At 58.0% G+C, this 22,436-nt stretch overlaps 1 protein-coding gene across 1 annotated transcript in view; it reads right to left on the bottom strand.

The window, feature by feature from the left end:
- ITPR3 (inositol 1,4,5-trisphosphate receptor type 3) overlaps window positions 1-22,436 on the bottom strand; it is a 76,622-nt gene that overhangs the window by 3,140 nt on the left and 51,046 nt on the right. Inside the window, exons 22-55 of the mRNA XM_050787539.1 lie at window positions 21,732-21,931; window positions 20,247-20,376; window positions 19,701-19,758; window positions 18,101-18,266; window positions 17,020-17,184; window positions 16,863-16,937; window positions 16,323-16,448; window positions 15,415-15,537; window positions 15,119-15,319; window positions 13,814-14,065; window positions 13,493-13,618; window positions 13,266-13,391; window positions 11,300-11,420; window positions 10,547-10,737; window positions 9,787-9,935; window positions 9,491-9,599; window positions 9,268-9,358; window positions 9,014-9,183; window positions 8,417-8,591; window positions 8,123-8,307; window positions 7,697-7,897; window positions 7,431-7,541; window positions 6,811-6,906; window positions 6,572-6,673; window positions 5,779-5,865; window positions 5,172-5,282; window positions 4,908-5,100; window positions 4,562-4,687; window positions 3,933-4,105; window positions 3,148-3,312; window positions 2,233-2,425; window positions 1,625-1,729; window positions 1,418-1,545; window positions 492-657 (exon numbers count right to left, since the gene is read on the bottom strand). Of these exons, the coding sequence (XP_050643496.1) occupies window positions 492-657; window positions 1,418-1,545; window positions 1,625-1,729; window positions 2,233-2,425; window positions 3,148-3,312; window positions 3,933-4,105; window positions 4,562-4,687; window positions 4,908-5,100; window positions 5,172-5,282; window positions 5,779-5,865; window positions 6,572-6,673; window positions 6,811-6,906; window positions 7,431-7,541; window positions 7,697-7,897; window positions 8,123-8,307; window positions 8,417-8,591; window positions 9,014-9,183; window positions 9,268-9,358; window positions 9,491-9,599; window positions 9,787-9,935; window positions 10,547-10,737; window positions 11,300-11,420; window positions 13,266-13,391; window positions 13,493-13,618; window positions 13,814-14,065; window positions 15,119-15,319; window positions 15,415-15,537; window positions 16,323-16,448; window positions 16,863-16,937; window positions 17,020-17,184; window positions 18,101-18,266; window positions 19,701-19,758; window positions 20,247-20,376; window positions 21,732-21,931 (4,896 nt within the window). The remainder of the gene's footprint in view (window positions 1-491; window positions 658-1,417; window positions 1,546-1,624; window positions 1,730-2,232; window positions 2,426-3,147; window positions 3,313-3,932; window positions 4,106-4,561; window positions 4,688-4,907; window positions 5,101-5,171; window positions 5,283-5,778; window positions 5,866-6,571; window positions 6,674-6,810; window positions 6,907-7,430; window positions 7,542-7,696; window positions 7,898-8,122; window positions 8,308-8,416; window positions 8,592-9,013; window positions 9,184-9,267; window positions 9,359-9,490; window positions 9,600-9,786; window positions 9,936-10,546; window positions 10,738-11,299; window positions 11,421-13,265; window positions 13,392-13,492; window positions 13,619-13,813; window positions 14,066-15,118; window positions 15,320-15,414; window positions 15,538-16,322; window positions 16,449-16,862; window positions 16,938-17,019; window positions 17,185-18,100; window positions 18,267-19,700; window positions 19,759-20,246; window positions 20,377-21,731; window positions 21,932-22,436) is intronic.

The following is a 22,436-nucleotide window of genomic DNA, read 5'->3' as shown; positions in this document are numbered from 1 at the left end:
TCACTGCTATTTGAAGCAACAGCCACTTAGTGGAGATCCTGCCCTGCCGCAGCTGCAGCCCTCCCGCAGCGGAAACTGAGGACTCTAGTAGTAAACGCCAGAATTCCCCGAACTCAGGGGAAGCATGAATGGCTGAATAAGCGAGGCCCTACAGGCCATACAGGTGACATCTGCCTGAGCCCGAGGTGGCTGGTGAGGGGACTAGCACTTCGTTTCAGGGGTGGGAAAAGCACTGGACCGAGACTAGAAGCTCCAGGCACTGTCTGGGCTCAAGTCCTCGCCTAGAAACCCCAGGGGTTTACAGGGATGGCCCTGTCTCGCTCCCTTCTGACTCCAAGTTCAGGCAGGGTCATGTTCTCCCCAGTTCTGGGATGAGCAAATGCATCAAATCATCAGCCCCACGGCAGGAGGGGCCAAACCGCCACTGCCGCTGGCGTCAGATGATGTCCCAGCCCCGCTGCGGCCTCCGCAGAGCAGGAAGCAACCCTCACCACAGATGAAGCATGTCGTCTTGAGAATCTCCTCCTTCTTCTGCTTCTCACTACGCAGGTCAGCGAAGGTGTCGATGATTACCCCAAAGATGAGGTTCAGCACGATGATGATGACGATGAAGAAGAACAGGAGGTCATAGACCACTCTCGCTGGGAAGAGAGACTCCTGTGGGGGGTGAGGCAGGGAGGCTGGGCCCGGTGGTCCCCACATTCACCCGGGCAAGACAGGACTCAGGTGGGGGCCAGGGCTGTGATGAGGGCCTCTGGCTTAGGGGCTGTCAGATGGCAGAGTGGACCCAACCTGGCTCCAGAGCAAGAATTGCAAGCAAAAGCCCTGAGTTTGGGTTAGGAAAGCGTGGACTCAGGACACGATGGGGTGAAGGCCTGCAGGAGTCAGGTGTGGGGAGGTAGGGCTACGAGTCTTGGCATGTCTCTGCCCCTAACATTGATTAGGGAAAGAGGCAGCTCTGAACACCTCTGCCCACCCTCAGGACGCCTGGCCACACGCATTCCAGAAACCGTGTCTGGCCAGGGAGGCGGCCTCTCACTCCTTCTCAGCAACAGCGGAAGGACTGACATTCGGGAACGTGGCTGCCCAAGCCGAACCATGAGGCCTCCTGATGAAGCTGATGAGCTCCGCCCTCTGCCCGCCTGCTGTGGGCTAGGAAAGCCAGTGGTCACTGTCCCTAGCCCTGGGGCAAAGTTTGGTTGCCAAAGTCTTTCCTTATGGAATGAGGGGGTGAGGGGGCAGCTGAGCAGTAATGTCATGGAATTGGCCGGGTGTGGAAAGCAGAGAAAAGGGGATACAAGTTCGGGGGAGGGGGTTCAACCCTGAATATCTGATGCGAGGCCAAGGACTCTCCACATTTGCTGATCGGTACAGTGGCTTGGGCCCCGCAGGTTTGGGAGCGGGCAGGAGTGCTCACATCTTTGGAGGGCTTGCGGAGAATGTCGCCTACACCACCACCGTTGCGTAGCCCATGGTTCATGACAGTGACGATGCACATCAGCAGAGTGTCACAGGCCCGCTCTGTGCTGTCCAGCTCCCCATCCTCTGCAGGCAGAGTGTGCTCAGGCCCAGGCTGTCAGCTCCTCCCTCCCCACCCAGACTCCCACACACACACCACCCTCACCTTCCAGGACCTCGGGCACCGAGACCCCTGAGACACAGTCCATCTTGTCCCCACTGCAGGTGTCCACAAATGCAGCAGCTCCATGTGGCATCCCCAGGGGGCTGGCTGGAGGGGACATGGATGAGGTCACCAGGAGGTCCAGTCCCTGGCCTTATCATCCCCTGGCTCTGTCCCCAGCGTCACATCCTCCAGGAAACCTTCCCTGATCCTGCCAGCCCTCCACTGTCTGGCCACAGTGAAAGGTCATCACGCCTCTGCCCCCCACTGGGTTGCACACTAAGGGCAGGGAGGGGTCTCTGTACCCCTAGGCCTGGCACACGGGCAGCTTCTGCAAATACTGGGTTTAACATGAATGACAGTGCAAGGAGCTCCAGCCCTCAAGCAAGGGGTTCCTTAGGGGCCAGAGACCCAAGGCTCTCCCACCCACTCAGTGTGTTCCAGAAAAGAGCGAGGCAGACTGGTGTGAGCTAGACGTCCCCAGAAGCCAAGAGGAGAAGCAGACGGGAGCCTGGTGAGGTAAGCGCTGCAGGTCCTGGTCCTGATGCCAGACACTTGTGAGACCCAACCTCATTCCCCACAACCTGCCCAGGAGAGGAAGCCTCCAAGACCTGTGGAGTGGTTGTTGGGCAGTCGGTCGACCTCAAGGATGAAGTCATCCTTGAGGAAGAGGAAGCCAACGATGGAGAAGAGGTAGACCAGGATGAGGGCCAGCAGGGCTGTCAGCAGGATGGAGCGGCCATTGCGGGTCACACTCTTGATGACGTTGAACAGGGTCTCCTCGCGGTAGATGAGGTCAAAGAGCTGCAGGATGGGGTTGAGATAGGGATGGCGCCTTGAGGGGCTGGGCCAGCCAATCTCGCTGGGGATGCCACTGGAACCCTGAGGGCTGCCCGGGCTCCAGAGTTTCCCAAGGCTCCTCTAGGGAGGTCTCTGCACTTAGTCAGGAGTAACCAAGCTGGGTGGGTCTGTCAGGGGAGCTTCTCAAAGAACCTGGAATTCTAGGGTCACAGAAAGGGAGTGGCCCAGGGGAAGGCACGAGGGGTGAAACGGGTGGTTGAATACCAGCCAACTCTTACAATGCCCTTGCTACATGCCAGGAAACAGTGTAAGTGCTTTCCATGCATTAGCTCATTTCATCTCACAATTATTTTAGAAGGCAGGGGCTGTTGTAATCACCATTTTACAGGTGAGGAAACTGAGGCATGGGGCAGTTAAGAAACTTGCCCAGTTACACAGCTAGCAGTAGCCCAGCTGAGATGCAAACCCCTGGTCCAGCTCCAGAGTCCAGGCTTGAACCACCACTGTACAGGAGAAAGGGGTCAGATGGCCACCAGGAGTGGCCATCAGGGCCTTGAGGGCCAGGCTTTTGGGTAAGGCAGAGGAAGACTGAAATCTCACTGCTCCCAGCCCAGCAGCAAAAGGACTGGACAGAGAGACTGGTGACAGGGAACTGCCAACAACTCATGGGAAGCCTCAACCACCTCATGCCCCCATCCAGCCCCAGCCCACCCAGAAGGCCTCACCAGGATGCTGTAGAACAGCTCATGAGCAAAGAGGCCCAGGACACTGGTCAGGATGTAGCCCACGTGGTAGAGGAATTCCATGTCCATGACCATGGCCTTATAGCCCCGGATGAAGGTGCCACGGTTGCCCACGAAGCTCACCACAAACACGATCTTATTGGTCAGCTGGGGGCGAGTGCAAGGCATGAGGGTCAGTACCCTACCACCTACCCTGAATCTGCACACATGCCTCCCCATTGCCCAGCTCAGAGCCTGGGAGGCACGGCATTAACGAAATTGCTTCCAGAAATACATCTGGGCGCCTGGGACTCAGGATACAGAAGCAGCCCCTTGGGTCCTCAGTTCCAGGAAGACAGTGACGTATAGGCAAAGGAGGATGGGGACAGAGAAGACCACTGACTGGGTCTATCAGGCAAAGGTATTCCTTGCTCAAAGCACTTTATTTCCATCTGTCAGGAGATTGTCATTATATATGAATCTGCACATCTGCCGCGTAGCAGTGCCCCTGGGCAATGCACAGCCAGCAGTGTGCACAGCCACCCTGACCCTGCTGTTCCAAAGGGACTCTTGAATTTCTGTCTCTGGGTGCCAGCTGTCCTCAGATGTTGAGGGAGAGGAAGAAGGCACAGAACAGTCCCTGCCATCGGTCTATAAGGAACTTGGGAGCCCAACAGAGAGGAGGAGATGGGACGGAGCAGGGGCTTCTGGAAGCAGCAGGCCAGCGTGCCGTCTGAATGCAGTGAGCATGAGCTTGTTTGGGAATGGGGGCTCCCTCTGGCACTCACATTGAGGGCACCCAGGATGTTGAGCGTGGGCCCGATGCCCAGATAGTAGATGGAGCGTAGGATGAGCGCCACGATGAGGGGGCGAATGCTGTAGCGCTTGGTGAACAGGGCCGCGATGGAGAAGCAGATGAGGATCCAGAACAGCAGTGAGATGAGAGGGGAGTCCAGCACGCCTGGGGGCCAGGGGCAGGGTGAGAAGGGCTCCCTCAAGCCCACCACAGCCCCACAGCAGGTCCAACAGGTGCCGAAAAGCCACCTTCTCCTGGCAGCCTTCTCAGTTAAGTTCCTGGTGCCTGGTTTTAGCCTTCTCCATTACACCTGCCCCTCAGGCCTAAGCGGGAGGCCCTCTCCAGCTGCGGCTACCAGGTCTTGTTTCTGGCTGACACATCTGTGCATGTGCACGTGCACGCATGCGCCATCTCCCATGAGGTCAAAGACCCTGACCGTCCCCTTGGACCGCACCTGTGTCTCCATGATGTGGTGAGAGCCCCCAGGAAGGTGCAAGGGGGTGCTTTTGCACAGTCTGCATCTGGTCCCCTCAGAGGCCAGCTGGCCTCAAGGCTCTGCCCCAACCCAGGAAGGAGGCATGGCAGGGCCGGGGGACCTGCCGGCCAGCCCTGTGTTCTCACCTGTGGACGCGCCCTCCATGTAGGGGTAGAAGAAGGCAATGATGATGTTGATAAACACGGCCAGGTTGAAGGAGATGCTGCCCCACAGGGTCATGCGGCGGGAGAACCAGTAGATCAGCGGCATGCCTGAGGAGGGCAACGGCGAGCTGCTGGAGGGCCCTGGTGAGCACCCTCTGTCCCTTGCATGCGGGGACGCGCTCAGGAGGAAGCCACACATGGAAGAGCGCTTCCTTGGGGTGGGGGGGGGGTGGGCGCAGGGCACCCACAGGCAGGCAAGGGAGGCCATTATAACAGGGTGTCAGTGAGCAGCTCCAGACCGCCCCACCCTCCCGCCTGCGGGTCTCACTGCGGAGCTTGCGCTGCCACTCCATCTCGTTGTGCAGGAAGGAGGACTGGTCAAAGAAGTCGCTCACTTTGCTGCCCTGCTCGTCCTGCTCGGTAGTGGTGAAGAGCCGGTGCTTGGTCTCCTCCGTCAGGAACTGGCAGATGCCGGGCACTGGGAACACGATCTGCTCCATGCTGCGGTCCTGCCGCACAATCTGAGCACACACAGCACATGGTCACACCCGGCCCAGGCCCCCACGCCCACCCCTGCTGCCCACAGGCCCACCTCGATCTGGGACGTGTGGTTCTCGTAGTAGGCCAGGGGGTCTTCCTCCTCCTCCTGTGCTGGCACTGAGGACTTGAGCATCTGTGACAGCTGCTTGTTGTTGAGGCTGAGCTGAAGATGGGGAGGGCGCAGAGGTCAGACCCCAGCCTGCACATCCAGGCCTGGCACTCAGCCCCTAGCCTCCCAGGCCTTCCCCCAGCTCTGAACTACACTTCAGCGAGTGTTCCCGCCAAGCCAGACCAGGCCAAGCCCAGCCCAACTAGGACGTAGCCTCGAGAATCTGGTGCCAAAGGGAGGGAAGCGGGAGAGCCATTACCAGAGAATCCCAGAGGATAGCCGGGGCCTTCCTCAGTCCTGCCCAAGTGCAGCCCGGGTCCTGCTTAAAGCTTCCAGAACCACCCCAGACCCACCTGAGCCTTGCTTCCATTTCTCAGTCTGGGTTTCACCCCTGGCTGCCAGTCCCGATCAGCCTCCTGAGCTGTACCCCCAAATTCTAGCCTGGCTCATATTCTAGGGCCTCACTCTGTTCCAGGCTATGCCCTTGGGTTGAGGCTCCTCCCTGGGCTCCAGGCCCTGCCCCCACCCCAGTCTCGGGGCCAGCACCCACCATGGAAGAGATACCCTCGGCCTCCTCCTCTTGAATGCGCTTCACCGGCTTCAGCAGGTGCTGCAGCTGTTTATTGTGCCTGGAGAGCTGAGGGAAAAGGCAGCACAGTCACCAGGGCATGGTGGCTGGGCAACATGGTGGCTGGGGGACGATGATGGTGACTGGGGGGTGATGGCAGCTGGCGGGGCATGGTGGCTGGGTGGTGACAATGGCGACTGGGGGTGATGGCAGCTGGCGGGGCATGGTGGCTGGGGGGTGACAATGGTGACTGGGTGTGATGGCAGCTGGGGGGGCATGGTGGCTGGGGGTGACAATGGTGACTGGGGGGTGATGGCAGCTGGGGACATGGTGGCTAGGGGGTGACGATGGCGACTGGGGGGTGATGGCAGCTGGGGGACATGGTGGCTGGGGGGTGACGGTGGCGACTGGGGGGTGATGGCAGCTGGTGAGGGCATGGTGGCTGGGGGGCAATGATGGTGACCGGGGGGTGATGGCATCTGGGGGCATGGTGGCTGGGGGACATGGTGGCTGGGGGGTGACGATGGCGACTGGGGGGTGATGGCAGCTGGCGGGGGCATGGTGGCTGGGGGGCATGGTGGCTGGGGGGCGACGATGGCGACTGGGGGGTGACGATGGCGACTAGGGGGTGATGGCAGCTGGGGGCATGGTGGCTGGGGGACATGGTGGCTGGGGGGTGACGATGGCGACTGGGGGGTGATGGCATCTGGGGGGCATGGTGGCCGGGGGAGTGATGGCTGTCAGGCACCCAGGGGGCCACTGGTGGAACTGGTACCTGCAGCGCCAGGATGTAGATGTTGTGGCCCACTTCACGTGGGCTCACCTCCGAGTTCTCACGCTCTTCTTCCTGCAGGTAGGCCTTCTTGATGACGTCCACCTGGAGGGGCAGTGCCTGTTCCAGTGCTCTCTTCCTAGGGTGGTAGGGCCAGCCTGGCCCTCATCCCCATCCCAACACACTCCACCCAGTCCTGCCTGCCCGCCTGCCCGCCCGCCTGCCCGCCTGCCCAGCCTCACCAGCTCCTGGGGCCGCAGGCTGATGAGGATGCGCTCGGCATTTTCACTGTCATGCCGGCTCTCCATCAGAGCCAGGAGCAGTTTGGAGGCATTGTCCTGGATGGAGGGGCGGAGGGAGGCAGGCCACAGTCTCAGGGCCCCCACCGTGCCCCTGACAACTTCTCCCTCATTCCTCTCCATAACAACTCTCCCATCCCACAAAAGGTCAGGTGCCATGACCTTCCCATCCTCCCTCCCCTAGGCTTAATGAGAAGCATCCTGCACAGCCAGCCCACCCATAGGCTTGCCCTCGCCCCCACTGTGGCAAACACTCAGCTACCCAGACAGCAGACACACACGTAGCAAGTCCTCAGCTAAACCAGGACATATCTGTATCCACAGTGTGTGTGTGTTTCAGCATGCTTGCGCACACGTGCACGCATGTATATATAAACATGCGAATATTACACACACACCCTGCACACACCACACACTTGTGCATCCAAACGATGCCCCATCACACACATAATCTAACACCCATATATTACACACCACTATGCACACTTGACACGCAAGTCACACATACGTGCATGCACATCACATGCACACCCAGCACTCACACACCTGCCACTGGGCCCCACCTTGAGCTGCAGCACCAGATCCATGCGGTACTTGCACAGGGGGCTGATGTCATTGAGGATCAGTGCGGTGATGATGTCTATGCCATTGGACTCGTGAGTCACAATGCAGGTCTGGCAGGAGGCAGTGGGGGACACAGGGCCCAAGCCCTGTCAGAATTGTGGCAGCTCCAGAGAACTCAGCCTCTCTCCCTGCCCCAGCTGGCTGCATCTACCCGCATGTCCACACTGCCACCCTGGCTGCCGCTTGTGCCACCAGGCCAGCTCACCTGGTTCTCATGGCAGGGGCCCTGGCAGTACTCAGTGAGGGTCTCCAAGGTCTGGATGACGAGGCCCACATTGTCCTCATTGATGTAGAGCCCCAGCAGCCCCAGGCCACCCGTGGTGCTGCCGCACATGATGTCCAGGAACTGCAGCGTCTCGCACACCAAGTTGTAGTTGGTTTTGTTGTTCTGACAGCGCAGGAAGTTCTGCGGGGCACAGACAGGTTGGGCACAGCACAGCTGCAGCATGGAGTGGGAGGCTGGCCTGGGGAGCACGATCTTGTGTGCTGCAGGGGTAGGGGAACCACTGGCCACAAAGCAGCAGTGCCCAGGCCAGGGCACACATGCCATAGAGGGACACCGGCCACAGTGCCTGGTCTGCATGCCGGCTGGCTGGTGGGGGAAGGGGCAGGTGTGTGGCAAAGCACTCACCTGCAGGTCCCGGTTGTGATTCTCGCACAGCAGCTGCAGAAAGCGCAGGATGGGCTGCATGATGAGCACAGACGTGCCCATCTCGTTGCTCTGCACACGTTCGCTCACTTCGTGCCCCCGGCGCAGGCTGGGGCCCAGCGAGTAGCGGGATGAGGAGCCAGGTATGGAGAAGGAGGCCACGCGGCCTGTGGGCGAGACCTGGTGAGGCTGGAGCTGCCCACCCCCTAGGCCTCCACCCTGCACATCTTATCCTGGGAGCCCCGTCACGCTGCGCCTCTGCCTCAGACCCCTGACCTTTAGTGGTGGGGTCGACTGGCTCACGGTCCTCATGTGGCTGGCTGCCCAGGTCATTCATGTTGACTGCCACGGTGGACTTGGTCTCCTGCTGGGCCCGCTTCATGCGGTCGTGCAGCACCTTGAAGAAGCGCTCTGACTTCTTGTCACTCATCATCAGGTTGTGGAAGGATTTCTGGAGATAGACAGTGGCCAGGGAGCAGCCTCAGCACTGGACCCTGCTCCTACGCAGGGCGTGGAGCAGGCACACCACACTGCTGGGGCCACCGGGGCCGCAGGGGCCTGACTAAAGGCCTGGGTGCTGGCGGCTAGCATCCATGGCCACCCATGGGTGGCTCCATGCCCCATGTCTGTTCCTGCATCACGTGGTCCCTTCACCACCCCCACATATCCCTCTGCCCCAGCCAGGCCTGAGCCCATCTCCTCATCATCCTGCCCCCATCATGCCCACTCTTCTCACCGCTCAGCCTCTGCTCAGGCCTCCTGCCCTCCTCTTTCACACCCTCCTTGGCCTTCAGTGCCCAACTCAAGGCCCACCTCCTCCAAAAAAGGGAGGGAGGCAAAGGAAAGCATGTCCAGGCCCCAGGCCCCCCACACCTGGATCTCTGTGTTGCCACCATCCAGCAGGCGGATGGCCAGGCCAATGCTCTCCTGGAAGATCTTCTCATTCTTGGTGCTGGTGATGAGGTCGCATACCAACTTGGTGGCCCCCTCCTTGTCCAGCCGGCACTGCGTGGCTGCGATTGCCGACCAGTCTGGGTCCAGGCCTGCGGGGGGACTCAGTTGAGGGAGAGCTGGTGGGACAGGAGAGCGGAAGGGAGGGCCCAGGGGCAGGAGAAGGCGATACTGACCAGTGCCCATGGGGTCGGGAAGGTCCCCCCGCGAGGTGGACTTCCGGTTCTGGAGGTAGTTTTGCAGCAGCATCTTGCGCAGCTGATTGCCCTGGGGGAGGATGGGAGTGAGGCCCCATTGTGGGTACAGTGCACCATTGACCACTGGCCCAATGGGCTTGACCCTGAGCCCCTGGGCACTCCTGACTGGCCCACCCAGCACTTGCCCCACCAGGGCACTCACCCGGTCCCCATACTTGGTTTTCTTGAGCAGCATCTGCTGCAGGGTCCGCAGCACCTTGATGCACAGCTTCTCCTCCGACTCCATGAGGTCCTTGGTGTGCTGGATCAGCCTGAGCCAGTCAAGGAGGCAGCTCAGGGCAGCCCCACGCTGCCTCGCTCCAGCCACTTTCCCGCCCCATCCCAGGCAGGAACACCTCCAGGCCCTCTGACCCCGTGAGCCTGTCTAGTCCCCACCGGGCCCTTCCCTGCCCCCGGCCGCTGCACCCCTGCTGCCCCCACACCCAGTGTCTCGCTCACTTGGACAGGAAGCCCCCACTCTCGCAGCGCTGGTAGGCCTCACTGCCCTCCAGGAAGAGCAGCTCAGGCCAGTGCAGGACGTCCACCAGCACGGACAGCTCAGCCTGCACCAGGGGCTTCAGCCGCTCCTCCAGGGCTGTGATGATGTCCTGGAGTGGGCAGGGCAGGGTCATTGCCAGACGCAAGAAATGACCTGGGTATGACTGCCATTCCCCTGACCCGAACGCCAAACGGCTCCACAGATTGCCCTGCCTCTGTCTGAGGGGCCCACACCCACAGAGACACCCTGAACACAGCATGATGTCTGTCTGCTCAGAGCCCTGGCTGGGAGCTGCAAGGCCTGGCTTCTCTCCCAGCTCTGTGTGACCTTGGGTAAACCCCTTACCCTCTCTGAGCCTCAGTCTCCCACCACGTGGGGAAAATAACCCACCACACCCAAGCTACCGGCCAACGCGATGGCGCACAGAAATGTGCTGCATAGACGGGAAGGTGCTGCAGGAGCCAGGGGTGGTCCCGAGCTCCAACCCCACTAGCAGGCCTCTGGGTTCTCCAGGCTTCCTCTGGAAGGAGGCTCCCCAGTCCCCTGCTGCAGGGCCCGTCCTTAGCAGCCCCAGAGTGGGGAGAAGCCAACCAGCCCCTTCCTGGAAGTGTGAGCAGGACAGGAAGAAACACTCCCCGAGAATTTGCCCCTCCAAAGTAGGGGAGCTCCTGAGTCAACCAAGCAGCTCCCGTGGCAGATGCCAGGCAGCCCCACACCCACCTGCAGCTTCTCAATGATGTTCTTGTAGTCCCACTGGTTAGCGGTGGGGGTGACGCGGGGGAAGGCCCGCGTGGTTGCCTTGTAGCTGGAGGCGTTCCGCTGGGCGGCAGCTGCACAGCTGGCTCCACTGCTGAGCATCGAGCTGATGTGGGCGTCCAGGTCCATGGGCAGCGAGATGGCCCGGCCCTTGGCTGGGTGGGAAGGGAGGGGGTGCTGGTGCAGGGGCAGTTCAACCAGCCAGAGGCCAGGCTCAGGGCTGCCACACCAGGAGACAGAGTGAACTAGACTGAGGGTCTGGGGGACAGAGACCCCCCACCCTGGCCTACGCTTGAGGGACTGAGAGGCTTTCTTCCCCTTGTTGGGTAAAAGGAGAGTTTCTGCCTCTTTGATTACCCCCTGGCTCTACCCTGACTTCCCCCTCCTTTGTCTCTCACCTGTCTTCTCCTCTTCCCCAGCTGTCCCTAACAATCCACAGGCCTCCCTCCTGCCTGAGCCCATCTGCAAATACCCATAAAAAACTCTAGCTGGAGAATGTCGGCCAGCATCCTTCTCTGGGGAACTGACTCAGAGGAGAAAACAGCTTCTCTCAATTGCCAGTATGCCAGGCAGACACCAAGAAGGACTTACTGAGAACCACCTGGGAGCAGGAGATGGGCGAGCTTAGGGATAAAGTGTTTATTAGGAGGGCAGGCGTCCCCATTGTGAGCAGTGGAAGGAGTGGTTTGGAGCTGGTCAGTACCCCGGCACACTCACCCACCATGGCGAGGGTCCGGATGCAGGCCTCCACAGAGGCCTTATGCTGCTGCTGTAGCCACGGACACTCGAGGAGCCGTGTGGTGGACTGCAGCAGCTGCACCACAATCGTCTGGTGTGTCTGCAAGAAGTCACAGAGCCCGCTGCTGCAGCCCAGCCCCGCACCCTGGGCAACCCAAGGTCCAGGAACCAGGGCCCAATCAGAATGGGCATGGGTGGAGAGACGGAGCCTTCACTAGCCACCATAAGCCTTTGTGCTGGTTGGAAAAAGGTACTTGCATTCCCTTCAGCAGTGCACGACCTGCCCAGCTGTACACGGCAGCCCTGTAACTCCCCAAGGCTGTGGGCTCATAGCCATGTTGCTGACTCTTTCAAAAAATGTTTAAATAAATTAATGTTGTAAAAAGATGATGGATTTACATGGTTCAAAAACCAAAAGATTATTTAAAAGATAACACTTTGAGGCTTGGCACAGTGGCTCACACCTGTAATCCCAGCACTTTGGGAGGCCGAAGTGGGTGGATCACTTGAGGTCAGGAGTTCGAGACCAGCCTGGCCAACATGGTGAAACCCCGTCTCTACTAAAAATACAAAAATTAGCCGGGTGTGGTGGCGGACGCCTGTAATCCCAGCTACTCGGGAGGCTGAGGCTGGAAAATTGCTTGAACCTGGGAGGCAGGGGTTGCAGTGAGCCAAGCCTGTGCCACTGCACTCCAGCCCGGGACACAGAGTGAGACTCCATCTCAAAAAAAAAAAAAGGTAACACTTTGAGAAGTCTCTCCCCTATCACTCTCACAGCCCTGGAGCTGATCAAGGATGGGGAAAGCTGACCCCAATTACCAGAGTTCCATGGTCCCAAAGGGATCCCAGGGCCCAAACGATGTGTGTCAAAATACACCACCCTTCCTGGGAAGGCAGGACTCAGCATTTTTCCCCCCAGTCTTAGAAACGCTACCCCACACCACCCCAGCCCTATCCCCCTAAGTAGCCCCTTTTGTTGGTTTCTTTTGTATCCTTCCAGTGTTTCTTTGATCTCGGTCATGTAGCAGGGCCCTTCCTTAAGGGAACCTGGCTCGCTTTCATTCAGGGGGCTCTGGGCTGAGCACTGGCTCGAGTCTGGGAATCTGGGGATTGACTGAGGAGCCATGAATCTTTCGTGATTCAAATCAGGCTTCTGTACACTGGCCTGGAGCCCTTCTGCTTAGGCCTTCAGAAGACTACCTGCCTATTTCAGTTCTAAGATCACTGTGATCAACTAGCCAGCACAAAGGATCTCTGCCAGGGAGACTGTTGTGATCCCTGCTTTGGCTGTGCCATCCCATGCATGGCACATCCACCTTTTCTTTGGTGAGTAAGTGCTGCCACTTTGGAATCTGCCACACCCACTGGACTTAGGAGTTCCTGCTGGATGATACCATTCCCACTGTCATCCTGGCCCACAGAAACTGGGATATGCTTGTTGTTTTAAACTGCTAGGTTTGGGGATAATTTGTTAACACAGTATAGATAACTAATACACTTAGGCCGGGCACAGTGGCTGACACCTGTAATCCCAGCACTTTGGGAGGCCAAGGCGGGCAGATCATGAGGTTAGGAGATTGAGACCATCCTGGCTAACATGGTGAAACCCCATCTCTACTAAAAATACAAAAATTAGCCGGGCGTGGTGGCGGGCGCCTGTAGTCCCAGCTACTCGGGAGGCCGAGGCAGGAGAATGGTGTGAACCCAGGAGGCAGAGCTTGTAGTGAGCAGATATGGCACCACTGCACTCCAGCCTGGGCGACAGAGCGAAACTCCGTCTCAAAAAAAAAAAAAAAAAAAAAAAAAAAAGATAATACACTTATGTATCCTTTTGCTACTTCTTTATGTACTATAAGCAAATATGAAGATATATTCTTATTTCTCCCCTTCCTTTCACAAAAGCTAGGCAAGTTGGCCCTGGGGTGGCGGGAGAGGAGAAGCTCACCTGCAGGGAAGTGCTGTTCTCAGAGAACGGGGAGCTGAAGAAGGCGTTGATGGTGTCCAGCACGACGCTCAGCACGTACTTCTCCAGGGCGGGGTCAGCCACACGCTTCTCACGCTTGCTGCAGACCTGAGGCAGGGGAGAGGGATGCCTGGGGGGGTCCTCACATGGGGCTCCTCCACTCCCACCCCTCCTGAGGGGCTTTGCCCACACCCCACACGGGGACAGACCCGCGCCATGTCCAGGGTGAAGTTCTCAAAGAGCGTCCAGATGTGGTTGCTGGTATAGATCTCCTTCATCTCCACCTCCGTGTCCACATAGCAGTGGTTCACGAAGTTCACATAGGCCATTTTCACCTGGGCAGCGGGCGGGAGGTCAGGGGCGTGAGCAGGCCGCCCGGCTGGGCTGTCCCTGCCACATTGCTCCTGTCCCCTGGCCTCCCAGTTCCTGCCCAATTCCCTGGCTTGGCTTTGCCCACTCTTCCTGTCCCGTGGCTTTACCCGCCCCTTCGCCCCATCTCCAGCCGTCTTGCCCAGTCCCCCGATCCCCACCTCAGTGATGCAGTCCTCATGCGTCACCACAGACACCACATCCTCCAGCGGCAGCAGGGAGGTGCACTTGATCTCAGTGTAAACGTTTTTGCCCTCGGCGCAGGCAGCCAGCAGGTCCACCAGGGAAATGTGGTACATGAGGGGGCTGTGGTCCTCCACGCCATTGCGGGCGGCCTTCATCATGTCCAGCAGGTGGGCCAGCGATGCCTTATCGTTGTAGAACACGACCACATCGTCACCTGCATTGGTCAGCTGCGGGCAGGAGGGGGCACGTGTCTCACACTCTTGGTCCAGCAGGCCCTGGGCTCTCCTCTCCTTTGCTTACCAGGGGGAAACTGGGACTCTGACCACAGAGTCCCACCTGAAATCAGGAAATCCTCCCCTGGCTGGGACTTGGGGGTTCCCCAGCTGATGTCTCAGGCCCTCTGCCAGCAGAGATACTGACCCCAGGACCCAGAAAGTCCCTGCTTCTCCCCACTGGAAAGAAGTCCCATAGGGGTCATCTCAGAGGCAGCTTCCTCCAGGAAGCTCTCGCTAATCCTGTCCTGCTCACCCCCTCCCTCCCCTGGGCTCCCACAGCAGTTATTTAAACCCTCCTCACTGAGCACACACCACATCCCTCTCGTGCCAGCGACTGCATTATTCACAGTAACATAATAATAGCAATTAATAATTAACACTGCGCAGCAGTTCCAGCACATCGTGTCTTGTTTATGATGTCCTAATCTCCCTTCAGTGTTTGCTCCTTTCTCCCCCTGCCGCCTACACTGTCAGATGCTCAGGGGCAGGGACCACGTCTGTTCCAGATTTAGACCTAGCCCTTTATCCTTCATGCCTTCACTCAACGGGTGTCTGTTGAGAACCTACTATGCGCCACACACTGGGGCCCTCGCAATGCACACAAACGATGGGGTCCCTGCCTGTGCCCCCCAGGAGCTGGCACTCAGCTGATGTCCCCCGTGCACGTACAATCCGTGGCACGTAGTGGGTGCTTCCTGATTTTAAATGAACGATGACAATTGACAAGTGAAGGAATGCGTGCTTAATTTCTTTCTGGCCTATTGTCTGAGTTCTGCTGGGTGTCTGATGCTGCTGGGACCCTGTTTGCGTTCTATCAGGTCCATAGCCTGAGTTCTACCACATCTGCAGCCTCACTTCTCCCTCTTCGTCCCCTCCATGGTCAGCAGCTGAATGTTCCTTTTGTGACCCACCGTCTGACTTCTCTAACTCTGCAGCCTTCCCGCCAAGCCTCTGCTCTGGGCCCCCACCCCAAGATCCCTGAGCACCCCTCAGCCCCGCCCTCACCTCAGTCATGATCATGTCCTGGCACTTCTTGACGTACTTGCCCTCAGCCTTGATGACGGTGTGCAGGAAGTCCAGGTACTGCACATGGCGCCCGTGCGTGGCCAGCAGGTGCACGAAGTGCTGCAACACGGGCTCGCTGATCTCGGAGCAGAGCTGATAGTTGTTCAGGAAGATGTGTTGCATGGTCTCTGCCTCCAGGAGCTGCAGTGGGGGGCATCTGTCAGAAAGAGTTCTGGGCCCTGCCCCCACCCTCCCACCTCCCACCTCGTCCAGGTGCTCCAGCCCTGCACCCTCACCCCTGGCGTGAGGAAAAGGTGCAGGTGCTTGTGCAGCAGGGCCTGGTTGCCAGGGTTCCCTGCACAGAACTTCTGCAGGAACTGGTGCGTGTAGCGTAGGATCTCCATCATCTTGGCATCACCCTGGGCACAGGAGGCAGGGAGAGGGTGTTGGGCCCACCAAGGAGGGAGGCGAGGCCCCAGCTGAGCTCCGACAGGAGCAGGGGTGTGTCGGGCTTGGGACTGGGACCATGAAGAGGTCAGGGTAAAGGGAAAGTGGGGCCCCCAGGTCAGGATGGAAACGTGTGAGGGGCGGGAGCTCAATGGCCGAGATGAGGCTGGAGTTGGGGCAAGGTGACAGGGTCACGGTCAGTGTCAGGGTGAGGCCTGGGACATACTGAGATCAAGATCAGTCATGGCAAGGGGCTGAGGGTCAAAAGGGGAGATGAGATGAAGATTGGAGTCAGGAGCCAGGGTGGGCCTGGGGACAGGTCAGCGTAAGATGTCAGGATGAGGAATCAAAACCAGGGGTCAGGACAAGGCCAGCACTGATGTCATGGGTCAAAGAGAAGTTGGGTTCAGTTAGGGTCAACGTGGGTCAAGGTAAGGAAGCTGAGGGTCAAAGGTTGAGATGAAGCTGAGATTATCAGGGTTAGGTTAGAGAGGGGGAAAAAAGGGAGTCAAGATCAAGAATCAGCATGAGGCTGCACTTAAGTCAAGGTCAAAGGGGATTAGGATGAGGGGTAGAGGGTCAAAGGTGATACTAAGACAGGGTTCAGGGGTCAAGGCATGCCTGCAAACAAACAGGGCAGTGTAAGAGGCCAGGTGAGGATGGGAGAGGTTGCCTGCATTAGGGCCTAGCGTACGGGTGAGGTCAGGGTTCAGGGGGAAGCCGCCCCAGGGAGTCAGAGGTCAGAAGTCAGAGCCACCTTGTCGTAGGGGATCTGCAGCAGGTCCAGCATGACCTTGTGGGCATCCATGTTCTTCAGCAGCCGTTGCTGCTTCTTCCTCATTTGCTCCCCGACCCCGCACATCTTATTCAGCCTTTCCAGGATCTGCAGGGGAGGCGGGTGAGCCAGAGCCCCTTCCCTACTTCTCAGGCTGCCCTCTGCCTGGCCCACCACAGACAAGTTCCAGCTGGCACCCGGGACAGGAAGGGGGAAGGAGGTCACGGGCGCTGAATCAGACCCTCGTAACAGGCCAGGGAAGCACTAAAAAACCCAATTCCACCCATAAAAGTAAATAGAACAATATGACTGCAAAATGGAATTTCATGAAATTCCTTCAGCTTTAAAATAATTCCATCTGGACCTTGGCAGGGCTGTTTTTAATGTGCAGCAAAGGCTGGAAGATGTCTATTGTGAGGGCCAGTGGCTGGCCGACGGAGAGGCACAGGAGGCCTGGCCAGCGGGAGACCCCAGGACCATTGGGGCTACAGAGCCCTACCCCGAGGACCCTTGGCCACTCACGCCCTTGACAATCTGGTAGTTCTCACTGCTTTTCTCCCCTGGTGGGTGCAGAAAGCCCTCCTCGTCCGTGGGCCGCTGGAAGCACAGAGAGGATGGAGATCAGCCAGGCCCAGCCCTCACAGGGAGGTCTACCCTGGCCCCCTGCAGCCCCGCTCACCTCCTTCTTGTCCTTGGCTGCGCCTGCCTCCACCTCCTCGCCCTTGCCGCTGCCCTTCTTGTCCACCCACAGCTCTGACTTCTCCACCATGGTCCGCAGCCGGTCCAGCTCTGACTTGATCACCTTGTAGTTCTCCACGTCCTGCGCTGAGATCAGCAGCTGAACCTGAAGGTAGAGGATGGGCCTGGCTGGTGAGATGGGCTCCAGGTCCATGCCACTTAGAGACCTCCAGCATCTCCCCTACTTGAGGGTTCCCCTCCCAGCATCACCTGCCACCACCTGCCTCTCTCCACCAAGCCAATTCCCACTCAATGTTTCTGGCTCTGCCATAAGCCCACCACCTCCAGGAAGCCTTCCCTGATGGCCACAGGCCTCCCTGCACTGCCTGCCCTGAGCTGCCACATAACCTGGCTTCAGTTACTCACTGACTAGTGCCTCAAGTGGCTGTGGTCTGTCACTCATCCACTGAGACCCCAAACAGGCAGGGCAAAGCATAGTGGCAGCCCTGAACCCTGAAGGCCCAGGCCTGCGTCTGACTGCCACCATTCTCACTCTGGGTCAGTGGGCAATGGAGGAAAGCTCCCTGGGCCTGGATTCCTCCCCGCTCTGGAATGGGAGGGAGAGTAGTAACCTCGCTTCAGGGCTGCTATGAGAATGCCATGCAATAATGCAAGTCCAGTGCTCAGTGCCTGGTACATGGCAGACACTTATTTTTTAAAGGCCAACACTGACTGGTATTGATATTTCACAGGGAGCTGTCGGGACTGCGTGACATCACAATAGCAAACGCCAGTCACGTCAGTGAGGGTTGTCTGCATGCTAGGCATGATTTGAAGCATTTAGCATAGGTGCACATAATAGAGTTGGCAAACTGTAAAGTGCTGTCCACATTGTAAGAAATGGCAGGCACTAAGCCAGGTCAGGAGATTCAGTCTTCACCTAGGAGCTCAGCAAGGCTGAAAACCCCAAATGTACATCCCAAGTTAACCCCTGAGCTGTAAGCTCCTTAATCATCGTTTACTGTCCCCTAGTGCCCGGTGCAGGCCTCATGCTCAGGGCCAGGGCCAGGTAGTCCCGTCACCTGCTTGAAGGTGTGCATGGCCTCCTGGCGCTGGCTGAAGTGCTTGAAGAGCAGCTGCAGGGCACCCGAGACCAGCGGCGCATAGTCGTGCATGGTGAGGTGGATGAGCACGCGCAGGAACATGCGGCCGCCCTCGTCATCCACCTCCAGCATGCTGCTTGTCTTCCTGCGGACACGAGGGCGCAGGGCGCGTGGGTGAGACTGGCACGCTCCCTGCTGTCCGTGGCTGGTAAGGGGGCCCTGGCACAAGCACACTCCCCGCCACCCACTCAGCAGATGCAGGGCCAGTCTAAATGTGTTTAAAATATTGACACTTTCTCAGCAGTTTAACAGCCACTCCCCTGAATCCCCGGAGTGACCCGTGTCTCCTGGGATCTCTCAGGACTTCCCTTGATTAAGCAACTGAAGCAAGAACTCTTTTATTTATTTATTCATTTATCGAGACAGTCTTGCTCTGTCGCCCAGGATGGAATGCAGCCAGTGGCATGATCTCGGCTCACTGCAACCTCCACCTCCCGGATTCAAATAATTCTCCTGCCTCAACCTCCTGAGTAGCTGGGATTACCATTATGCGCCAACACACCTGGCTAATGTTTGTATTTTTAGTAGAGACAGGGTTTCACCATGTTGGCCAGGCTGGTCTCGAACTCCTGACCTCAAGTGATCTGCCCGCCTCGGCCTCCCTAAGTGCTGGGATTACAGGCGTGAGCCACCGCGCCCAGCCAGAAGCAAGGACTCTTAACACAGATCCCACTGCCACCATGCCGGGGATTCATGGATAGAAGCTGGGCCCATGAACAGAGATGGAGAAAACGTTACATCTTTATTTTTCCCAACCTCTAACCAAAATACAGCATTTCCTTCAATGAGGAAATATTTGTGGCACCTGTGAGTCTGTCACCAATAAATATCACATATGTTTTCACACCACCTCAGAGTTGTTAAAATCACAAAATATCGTTTATATTCGTCGCTCCCTTGAAGTAATGGTACTAATTATACCCACCGGTGCAGCTCGCTACTTAACGTATTAGCAAAGAGGCACATATATCACTGTCACTGCTAATTTGTTTTCTCCAATATTTTGATAACTGTCACTCCAAGCCATTGGTTCCCTTTGTCTTGTTATGTGCTTTATTTTATGAGTTTACAATCACCATTCTGAAAAGCAGTCCGTAGGCCCTGCTAGACCCAGGCATAAGCCTGGCCCCAAGATGCTAAGAGCCCCCAGTAAGCCTCTGCCTCCAGCCCCTCAGGGCTTCGGGTGGATGGGCTGCATGTCCCCACACTTCCTCCCTCCTCTGGGACTGGGGACGTTGTTCCAGCTATCCAGCTACCTGATTCAAGTCCACTGCACAAGAGAGGCACACCTGCCCTGAGTAGGGGTGGAAGAATGGCGGGATGACTAGGAACCAAAGGGCCCCCGAGATCAGTGGGACTGGGGAGGCAGGGGAGGGGCTGAGCACAAAGCCCAGTGAGGGTCTGCAGAGAGAATGGCAGAGGGAAGGGCCAGCCCCCAGCCCAAGAACCCAGACCAGCCCAAGAGGGGGTATCGAGCCTCCCAACCCCACACACCCCTGCAGCTCAACCCTGGCCTCACCCCACTCCAAACATGGCCTCCGCCTGCTCCCCGATACGATCCAGGTTCATGTTGGCAGCTGTGGGGAGAGGGGCAGATGGGAGCAGGTGGTAGGCCCAGCCCAGGAAAGAGGGGAGCACAGGCAGATACTCAAACCACCCTCTTTCCTGCACTGGCTGCACAGCAGCTGCTCTGCCTGCCCCTTTCTGGGAAGGAACCAAGTAGGGGAGGAGTCACAGCCCCCTACTTCCCTGCAGGGCAGTGCAAAGTGGGCAGAGATCCAGGCTGGGGAGTCAGGAGATCAGGTCCTGGTCAAGCTCTGCCTCTGATTGGTTGTCACCTTGAGCAAGCCCCTGCTTTTCTGTGAGCCTCAGTTTCCCCATTTGGAAAACGAAGGGAAGGGTGCCTGCTCTTCCCCCTCACTGAGGCAATTAAATGAGACAATGGAGAGAAAAGGCCTTTGCGGACTAGAAAAAGGAGCAGGGCTTGGGAGCTGGCTCCACCCCACTGCTGTGTATCCCTGGGGAAGTCGCACAGCCTCAGCCTGAAGGCAGGGCAGGGGCTCACTGGTGGAGTCGAAGGCAGGGGCTGTGCCATCAGCCCCGCTGTCCTGCATGGGAAACACCTCCACGAACTCCTTCTTGAAGACAGACAGCAGATAGGAGATGCGGTAATCCAGGCGGACATTGAGGATGAACTGGAGAAGAGGGGAAAGAATGAGGAAAGGGTCAGGTGAGGATGGGGTGAGGACTGACCTGAGGTCAGAAGGCCCTTCCTACTTTATGGGGGGCAGGGGGCCCCCAAAAAGGCTCTAGCACTTGGGGTAGCGGGGTCCTCAGCACAGTCATTCGGGACGCTCCAGGATGTCACAGCAAAAAAAACAAGACCCCTCTCCCCAAGGAGGCCCAGGGTGCCCTCTCCTCAGCTCTTGCCCCAGTGATGGAGGACGGGGGCCTCCTCTCAGCATGAGGCAGTGAGCACCCCTGCACCCAGCCCACTCAGTCCCTCTTTCCCAGGTTAGACACTGACAGGAAGGGGAATGAAGCTCCCAGGTCCAAATCCTGACTCTTGTTCTCCTATCCTGCTCAGCCAAACAGACCCTGGATACTCACAGGAGGGGAAACTGAGGCCTGTGAGGGAGGAGGAGCGGCTACTGTGGGGCAGACGTGAGGATGCAGGGTTTGCAGACATGGGTGAGTCACACAGCCTCATGGCACACAGGGCCTTTGGCCAAGCCCCAGGATGCAGACATGGAAGGCCCAGCCCTCAGAATGAGTCAGAAGCTCCCTCCACTCTGACTCCCCGCCAGAGGTCCCCCATGGAGGTCACTGCACTACCCTTCCTGCCCTCTGGTGACAGCAAGGCAAAAGCAAGCATCCCCATCCCTTCTCGGGGATGAGCCCCTTCCTGGGGTGTGGCTGGGGAGTCTCAGATGAGACCAGAACAGCGATGACCGCATCCACCTTGCCAAGAAACAGGTTCTTAAATCTCTAGCTCTGCTTCAAAATCCCTGTGACCCTGGGAAAGTCCCCTCCCCGCTTTTACTTTCCCCATCTGTAAAATGGGAGAATTGAGTTAGACTTCAGTGCACGTCAGAATCACCTGGAGGGTTTGTCACAACACAGCCCACAGGGCCCCTCTCCAGTGTTCCTGACCCAGTAGGTCTAGGGTGGGGCCCGAGAATGTGCATTTCTGTTTTTCTTTTCATTTATTTATCATTATTACTAATTTTTTAATAAAGATGGGGTCTCACCCAGGCAGGTCTTGAACTCTGAGCTCAAGCAATTCTCCTATCTTGGCCTCCCCAAGTGCTGGGATTACAGGCGTGAGCCACTGCGCCCAACCGAGAATGTGCATTTCTAGCAAGCTCCCAGGTGAGGCTGGCCCAAGAACCACAATGTGGGAACCGCTGGGCCTGACAGCCAATCCCGATGGAGCCTTCAGTACCAAATACTGAGATCTGAAGGGGTTTGCCCTGCCCAGCCTCCCTGTACCTGCCCCATTACCCTCCCCCTATCCCCAACACCTCCCACGTGGTCCTGGCCAAGGCACCTGAAGGATTTCCAGGATCTTCAGCTTGGTCTCCATCACCACAATGTCCTCATTCTCCTCAAACTTGCTTCTGTCCAGCGGTTCAGCAGCACTGGCCCCAGCAGGCAGGCTGGGGGCACCAAAGACTGACTGCTTGCGGCTCAGCACCATGGTGGACATCATGTGCCCCACGCCCTGGATGGACCGCCGCACATTCTTGCCTGTGGAACGGGGAGTACAGGAGGTTGCTGAGGAGGTTGTAGAGAGTGTATAGCAGGGATCCCTGGTCTGATGAGGGAGGCAGAGGGTGCACATTCTGTTTATGTCAGCTGCAGGCAAAGCCTTGCTAAGGAAGGGACAGGGCTAAGCCAGGAAGGCTTCCTGGAGGAGGGGAGCTTTAAGCCAAATCTGGGGAAAGAAGGAGGTGTCAGGGCAAAGGTGAGCTGTGTGGGGAGATGACTGAGAATTGTCTGTAGGAAACTGTAAGAGCAGCTACACAGCCTGGGGACTGAGGGGACACTGCAGGGAGGACAGCCCTGAAAACAGTACCAGGCTCTAGGCACCTTTTGTTTAGATGAGTTTATGCCCCCTGGGAGTGTCTGGGAGGGCAGGGCTGCCGCTCGCTCATCCCTCAGACAGGCTGTGCCTCCCTCCTCCTCACACACACAATGACAGGGCTGTCTCGCTCCTCCCTCACTATCTCCCCTCAAGACCAAGCAGGGTTGG

This window comes from Macaca thibetana, chromosome 4, assembly GCF_024542745.1.
Source record: "Macaca thibetana thibetana isolate TM-01 chromosome 4, ASM2454274v1, whole genome shotgun sequence".
NCBI classification, from domain to species: Eukaryota; Metazoa; Chordata; class Mammalia; order Primates; family Cercopithecidae; genus Macaca; species Macaca thibetana.
Note: the sequence above shows the minus strand (reverse complement) of the source record. Positions and strands in the feature narration are given on the sequence as shown.